The sequence below is a fragment of the Lathyrus oleraceus genome, chromosome 5, assembly GCF_024323335.1.
Source record: "Lathyrus oleraceus cultivar Zhongwan6 chromosome 5, CAAS_Psat_ZW6_1.0, whole genome shotgun sequence".
NCBI classification, from domain to species: domain Eukaryota; kingdom Viridiplantae; phylum Streptophyta; class Magnoliopsida; order Fabales; family Fabaceae; genus Lathyrus; species Lathyrus oleraceus.
The window spans coordinates 223,161,619-223,169,914 of NC_066583.1; the positions used below are offsets into that span (position 1 = coordinate 223,161,619).

General features: G+C 36.3%; 1 protein-coding gene across 1 annotated transcript; it reads left to right on the plus strand.

Moving 5' to 3' along the window:
• The first annotated feature begins 1,427 nt into the window (after positions 1 to 1,427).
• Positions 1,428 to 2,083, plus strand: LOC127083130 (uncharacterized). The gene has a single exon (XM_051023373.1). It carries the CDS (start codon positions 1,653 to 1,655, stop codon positions 1,860 to 1,862), a length of 210 nt encoding a protein of 69 aa, XP_050879330.1. The 5' UTR covers positions 1,428 to 1,652; the 3' UTR covers positions 1,863 to 2,083.
• Positions 2,084 to 8,296: the final 6,213 nt, after the last annotated feature.

An 8,296-nucleotide genomic window follows, 5' to 3' on the forward strand; every position in this document is an offset into this window, starting at 1 on the left:
CCCTTTTGAGATTACCTTTGCGAGCAAAGATAGAAACACTCTTCGAAATTGTAGGATTTATCCAAGATACATAACTATCCTTTTTTTCTCTTAGACAAATGGTAGGTACCACTTCCATCGACTAAGAAAAATGGTATGTTACAGGAGAACAAATGGTGAAAGAAAAAAGGTAATGCACCCAGAAAACTGTATAAATGTTCTATAAAGATCATGTAATGTCTTGATAAAAGAAAGAAAATAGACAACATCAACAATCCAAATTTCCTCAGAAAATCACTTAAGTATTCTAGTTCTCAAAACTTGTCATGCTAAAGCATGTGAAAAAACATTTAAGACATGAGGCACATTTAAGTTGCGAATTCCCCATTACAATGACGTCACATCTTGAACCTTCATTTCATGTCGGTCTACAACAAAGCCCTCACCCCACATAGCATAGTCAAGGGCTTAAGGAACAACTATTCTTGGTCGAACAGAAGTCCACTAGGTATGGCCCAAAGAATATACTAACCCATCGCGTCACTAACGGAGCAAAGAAGTTATCCTAGTTTATAGTAGAGGTGATGTAAATCCAAGATTCATAAGACGAATCTCCGCATTCCACACCTAAAGATTAACAAGTTGTTCTAATTATCCTATTATATAAAAGGAAACACGTCATTTCTCAATTACTAATTCATAACTTCTAATCACCGATCTATTTTGATCCCTTGCGGAACATTAACCATTTCAAATTTCTTCTGTTATTGAACATATGGAGGTCACCTAATATATAATTCAATTAAAAATATTTTTATTTATTTTGATTATACCGTACTATGTCAACACTAAAGTATCAACGGATCCCGTTGAAAAACCAAGCACATTTTCATTAGTAATTGGTTGCATGTCATGCTCTCAAATTGCACTTATGGTACTACTTAACCATCTACTTCGTATCAGTTGTTTGTTCACAAAATACTTCCATATTAGTTGTCTATTCAACTAGTCTCTCAGACACGTCCACCTCTACGAGCACGATGGGAGTGAAGAAATACGGCAAAAACCCATAATTTCTATGCATAATTATGTGTTCTGCGCATGTTTTATGAATGAAAAATGTGGAAAAACACCTTTGGCATATTCAAAATAGAGTAAATGTGCACACTAACGTTTCACATGTTTCGGGATGAAATGTGGGGAAAAATAGCATTCCACAAATTCTGAATAAGGTAAATGTTTGAAGAAAATCTATAAAAGAAATTGTTACCTGTTGTTTCATTGATTTGCTTGATGGAAGGTGTAAAAAAAGTAGAGTGAGGTGTATTTATAAAACAATGGATTGCTATGCAAGTAGACAAAAAAAGTCGTAAGCCCATTAAGCTCTAATCTAATTCCTTTCTTCAAAGCCACACAATAATAATATGGTGGAAACTTAACTGAGTTTATAATTATCATGTGAAGCAAGTTATTCTTAATCCAAACCCAAGTTCAATCTTTGTTACAAGCATCACGTGCGAAATGGAAGTGAATCCACAGTAGCTTAATCATAGAAGTCTCCTCCCATACCTACTAATTATTTAATTAATATTTTGATACCTACATACCATACTATATAAACTTCTAACACTGCATTGAAGGTGATCATAGAATTATTGGAATTAATAATAAGAATGTTTAACTGGGGGTCTATTGTTGTGACTGTGATGCTGTTTGTGCTATTGACGCCGGGGCTGCTATTTCAGGTTCCAGGGCGTTCAAGGTGCATCGAGTTTGGAAACTTTCAGACAAGTGCTGCTGCCATTGTTGTTCACTCTCTTCTCTACTTTGGTCTTGTTTGCTTATTCTTGATCGCCGTTAGAGTCCACTTTTACATTGGATAGATGATTATCATTATAATCAATTCTTATCATTTTCCACTTCTACTTATACGTACTTGTTTTTCTTTTTTACTATGTTCACTTAATTAAGTCTTTGTAATCTTTTTTCCTTTGTTAAGTGCTTGTGTTCACTTCAATATGCATTGTTGAGAAATGTACTTTTTTTAGTTGGGAAGTTGAATTGAAACTTCTTTTAATATTTTAATGTCATAATTATATACATATATACACTTGTTAGTGTAGATTATGATTATTTTTGGAGATGAATTCATAATTCCTTATCACAAAAATAGTTGGATAAAATTACCCCTAATTTAAAATGTTTAAAATGTATTGGAAATATCTAAAATTTAAAGTATTTAATAAATAATTAAATATGTCGTTTAAAAATTTAAAATAGTTGATAACAAATCAACAAGATTCAGGTGTGGTGGAGATAATTTTTGATGCAGTGGAGTAAGTAGACCTGCAAAGTTAACACTTCAACATTCAAATCAATGAATAAGTGAAAAATAATTTGATACTAATACAGAAAATCACTCTCAGAACGGTTGAAAAAGAGATATCATCACGGTTGATCAACCGCTGTGAGGTAGGGTGTAGTTGTAGGTATGTTGTTTTTCATCACGGACATCTGACTATTGTGATAGACTAGGTAGCGGGCTACCTATCACAACGGTTATCATAAATAACTGTGTGTGTGTGTGTGTGTTTGTGTGCGTGCGTGTGCGTGTGCGTGTGCGTGTGTGTGTGTGTGTGTTTGTGTGCGTGCGTGTGCGTGCGTGTGCGTGTGCGTGTGCGTGTGCGTGTGTGTGTGTGTTTGTGTGCATGTGTGTGTGTGCGTGCGCGTGTGCGTGTGCGTGTGCGTGTGTGTGCGTGAGTGTGTGCGTGTGCGTGCGTGTGTGCGTGTGTGTGTGCGTGTGTGTGTGCGTGCGTATGCGTGTGTGTGTGTGCGTGTGTGCGTGCGTGTGCGTGTGCGTGTGCGTGTGTGTGTGTGTGTTTGTGTGCATGTGTGTGTGTGCGTGCGCGTGTGCGTGTGCGTGTGCGTGTGTGTGCGTGAGTGTGTGCGTGTGCGTGCGTGTGTGCGTGTGCGTGTGTGTGTGCGTGTGTGTGTGCGTGCGTATGCGTGTGTGTGTGTGCGTGTGTGCGTGCGTGTGCGTGTGCGCGTGCGTGTGCGCGCGTGTGTGTGTGCGTGTGTGTGTGCTTTGAAGAACTTAAGGCATTTAACCAAATTCTATATGTTAAAGAATGAGAGATAAATTACAAGATGCGTGCAATTTGAAAAATATTGATTGATCTAAGTTGGTTTTCAAATATAACCTAATTTTCAAATTATCATTTTATATATCTATTTAAATGAATGTCATTGTGTAGCAATATGGAGACCTGAAATTACCTTCATCCTCTAGAGTAGTACTCCTGGACGACTATTGGCTGGTAGAAGTGGAAAAGGCTTGGTGAGTAAGAGGATGTGACCTTGGGAACAAGTGCTTTAAATGTTATTTTTGTCACTGAATCGTTTCGGGTTATCATTTTTACATGTGGCCCTAGACCCCTAGGGTAGGGCGTGACAATTCTATTTAAAGCGCTCAAGTGCACTTGGATATCGTTGCAATTTTGAGGTGAATTCAACTGTTGATTTTTGCCTGCCTATATTCCTTTTGTTTGGACCGCAAATCTGCTTACCTCGCTTAATTGTATAAATGTTTTTCCACTTTTAGGTTACATTTCCACTCTTTTTCTTAACCATATTTTCTAGTTCACCAGTTATGATTATCCTTCTCTGAACCCTGAAGACACCTTGTTATGTCCATATGTATTCCTTCCAAAATTCATAACCCATTTCGGTCTCTTGCGTTTCTTGGTGATTCCTTCATCGCCTCTTTAACATAATTTATCTAATTTTTTGTTGAACCATTTCTATCTCTCTTTCTTACAGTTTTTTTTTCCTGCTTTTTCCTCTTAGAAATGACCAATTTAAGAGATGAATCCGCAAAATTTATACATATAACTAGTGGCAAAGATATAAGAGACACCTTGTCTCGTACAAGAGTAGTAGATCAGAAGGTGAAAAATGTTGTTCCTTTGGAAGTCATTCATCCTCTCTAAATCTCATAGTTCTTAGTGACAATTTGGAGTCTAATGGGTATTCCAAAAGTAGAAGTGAGGCTACAAATCTCTAACCTGAAAGAAATATAGAGGGGCCCGTAGAAGAACGTGGAAGGCTGCATATGATTCATGGCTCCGCCTTTTCTAAATTACCCGTTGCGGGTCTAGAATTTTTTGAGGCATGTCTCGATGATTTTGTGTCTCGTACCTATATTAAAACCTTAAGGTCCTTGCATGACCAGGAACCCATCAACAAGGAAGTTAACTAGCATATTATCTTTTGGGGGCATTCTAGAACTCACAATGGACATTTTATTTTTTCTTAATAGTGCAGAGAGATGGCTCAAAATAACCAACAAGGTCTCGAGTTGCATGTGGATGTTGTTCAGTATTATTGGGTAGACATAGAAGTGGTGGGGTTAACTTTCGTGTTTGGCGATGCCCATAGATTGGAGAATGCTTGTCGAGGACGTGAAACCATCTTCTAATTGGTCAGTTTCCAATATTGAATCCAACCAAAGGTTGTACAGTTTCTTAAGTTGATGCTTCGTGTCTTTTCTTGCGTGTTTATTTTCTAGATTGGGGTTTAATCCCCCCCCCCCTTAATTACTTCAAAGTGGGAGCGTTAAACCACTTAAGGGTCAGTTTTTCTCAACTCCCCTTAGTGAGTAGGGCCTATGTGAAGGTGTTCATATATTGGTGTGAGTATCGAAGTAGAGTGTTGTCCTGAAATTTATTTTTCAACCTATTCAACATAACAAGCTCTTCGGTTAGGGTAAAATGGGGGGCAGTGGTTGCTCTCGCTTGGTTATCCAAAGAAAGTGTTCCATGTTTATGTTGATAGCTGGAAAAAATTTAAATATCGATATTTCCTAGTTGATCCACGGAGTTGTGAGGCCCATTCTAGCTTGTGCGTTATGCTAGAGGATAATCCTTCCTCTTCTTGATCCCCTAGTTCAAAGTCAAACATATGTGGGGACATATTTCAGAAATACTGGACTCTAGATCACTTATTAAGAGTTCCAAAAAAAGTATGTATTCCCTTTATATGCTTTGGATCCAGCAAAAAAAGAAGTTGAAAGTTGACTTAGTTGCTTTCTAAGAGAGTCTGGGTTATGAAGATGGTACATCGATATGGGTTTGGTGGTAGAAGCAAGAAGATATATTTGATTATGGGTGTCTGACCTTAGAGGGTCATGGTAAGAAATCTCATGATTTTCGGGGTGAGAAGGGAACCAATATTGACTTTACTAAGAGGGACATAGGAAAGGATATGTCTCACAAGGAAAATCATTCTATAGAGGTCCAAGTCAGCATAACCACCCATTGAGCAAATGATCATGGGTGGTAACCATAACACGCCTCCTACCCATTATCTACAACAATTCTTCATAAACAAGAGTCCTAGTACTAGGAAAAAAGTGCAATCTAGCTTTCCTAAAGAAGATTATGCATATTTTTTGAAATTTGTCAGAAACCTCCTAGCAGGAAACAATGGAAAAAAAAAGCTTACCAAATGTATCAGGTTGTTGCTTTAATGACCATTGAGGCTGCCACTCGAAGTGGTATCTTAGTTCTTGGTACACAGGGAGGAGAAAGAGCTTATGAATAATCAATATGACTTCGTCGTCCTATAGCAAAACAAACTAAAGTAGAAACTTTTGGCCTTACAAAAGGACATAGAAAAGCATGGTGCTCCCTCCAATCTTTTCACCAAAGTCACCCTCTTTGAGGAATAGGTGAAAGAAAATGAGAAAACCATTAGAGAGGTTCATTCTTCTTTGACTAACATGGAGAAGGATTTAGTTGATGCTCAATGAACCCTTATTTCGTTGTATACCAAGTTGACAGAGGTAAAGAATGCTTTGAAGAATGAGAAGGATTCTTTCTCTAAAGAGGTGGAGGCCTATAAAAAGCGTTTGGCGGGGTTGCAGAAGGAGTTTGATGATGTTGTTAAGCTCACCTACTAAACCATGTATGCCACGTTATACAATGCCTTGATCCATGTAGAGGTATTTTTCCCTGACGTGAAAATTCCCCGAGAAAAGTTGGATCTAGAGAAAGAAGTGGTGGAAGGAAAACTGGTCGCTTTTGAAGATTAAAATATTGCATTTAGTGATAATCATTATTTTTGTGGCCATTATTAAGCGTTTGTAATCGTATTTTCTTATGAATAATTTCTTGCTCCTTTTTTATGATTGATGTTGCTTTATTTCTCCATATGCATGATCTCGATTTATCCTTATCTCCATAAACGGTTTTATTTCATCACCCTACACCATAAATGATTTTATTTCATCATTTTGTCTTGACTGATTTTATTTCATCATTCCATCTTGAATGATTTTATTTCATCATTCCATCTTGAATGATTTTATTTCATCATTTAGTTTTGAATGTTTTTCTTTCATCATTTCGTCTTGTATTTCATCATTTAATTTTGAATGATTTTATTTCATCATTACTTTGGTGTAGTCGGTCCCATCCTGGGCTCACGTGGGCCAAGTGGGAAACCGACCTTTTCTTTAACGTCTCTAGAGATTGTGCCCAGCCAAGGGCCAGTGCTCCCTAGGCTCTACCGCCTACGCTCTGGAATGGCTAGCTACCAGGAGGGGTTGTTCCATGTGCGACTTTGTTTTTCTGGTACGTCAAACATCACTACTAATATTGTTGTCATATTGTTGTTGTTGTTGTTGTTATTATTGTTGTTGTGGTGTTGAGATCCGAAACCCTAGAGGTTTTCTTGTTGTTTTTGTTCTAGTTATTGATGATGTTTTTGTCGATGTTATTATTCCTATTATTGAGACCCTAAACCCTATAGGTTATTTATTGATTTTGTTGTTCTTGATGTTGTTAATTGTTTTTTGTGTTGTTGTTTAATGTAAGTTGTTGTTTTTTAGTTGAATTTTTAAAATCTATATGTTGTGTTTTAGTTGTTGTTATTATGTTTGAGTTTGAGATTGAGATTGAGATTGAGATTGAGATTTTGTTTTTTGTGATTCTTTGTGCAACTCTCATCTTGTTTCGTCGAGTTGAGTCTATTATATTTAATTTTGATTGTTTATTTCACTATCCCCTTTTTGAACATATAACCTATTAAATTGATTTTGGAAATAATCATATAAAAAATTATGTTGTATCTGAAACTTATCTTACACTGTTTAATGATTTTCTAGCATTTTGCAACTCATCAATTATCTCATGTTGTTTTATCGTTAAAATCTCTCCAATACTTCAAGTTTTTTTCAACTTTCTTTCATATTTGTTCATTTTTCAAAGCATTAAATTTTATGATTTTAAGAATGAATTAGTATAAAGTGTTGAGTAAAGAACTTGAAGCATTGAAGAGATTTTAACCATAAAAGAGCGTGAGGTGAATGATGAGTTACATGATGCTTCAAAATCACTAATCAATGTAAGTTGTTCTTCAAATATAACATAATTGTTCATATAATTATTTTACTAACCAATTTTGAGAAGTTATATGTTCAGTATAAGGTTTAGTGAAATAAGCAATCCACATAAGATTTAATAAACTAAAAAAAATTACTCGTTGGTTTTATGAGATAACCGAGGTAAAAAAGGGGTATATCCATTGGTGAAATGTCAAAACCGGGGTGACATGTGTTTTCGTTGTTTAAGAATTCCAAAAAGATCTTCATGGGGATTGAACCCATGACCGTTACACATACTCGTCGTGTTTTTTAAAATCGAGAGATAAAGTGTGCACTTTTCATGACACCCTTAGTTACCTCGCCCGTGAAACCGAGGGAAGGCCTCTTTTCAACCGAGGTAAAAGGAATTTTTTGTTGTAGTGATTACTTACCTAATGACTTGAGTGTTATACTTTTATAGTAAAAGATGTGTTATCTCAAACTAAGTTCTCATATCTCAACCAGGATAATAACTTCAGTCACATGAGTAAGTTTGAAAAGGGTTTCACCTGTCGTCAAATAAGGTGTGGTCCTGTCGTTATGTGTCCAGAGGACATGCGGGAGTTCATCTTCCCAATTTTTCGTATCTCATTTGTGTATTATCTTCAATCCTTTCATTAGATCCCAATTTGTTGCCTCTGCTTGCACATTTGTCAGAAGGTGTTCTACCAACATGAAATGATGTTTGACTTTCAAATATTCAAACAACTTCTTTAAATGCTTATATGTAAATTGTGTTTTGTTGTCGATAACAATGCATTGAGGGATCCCATACCTCCCCAAAATACTTATCTTAAATAAATTTAGTATGTTTGTTGTAGTGATTTTTTCTAAGGCCTCCGTGTCTATCTACTTTTTAAAATAATCGACCTCCATGATAAGGAATTTCATCTA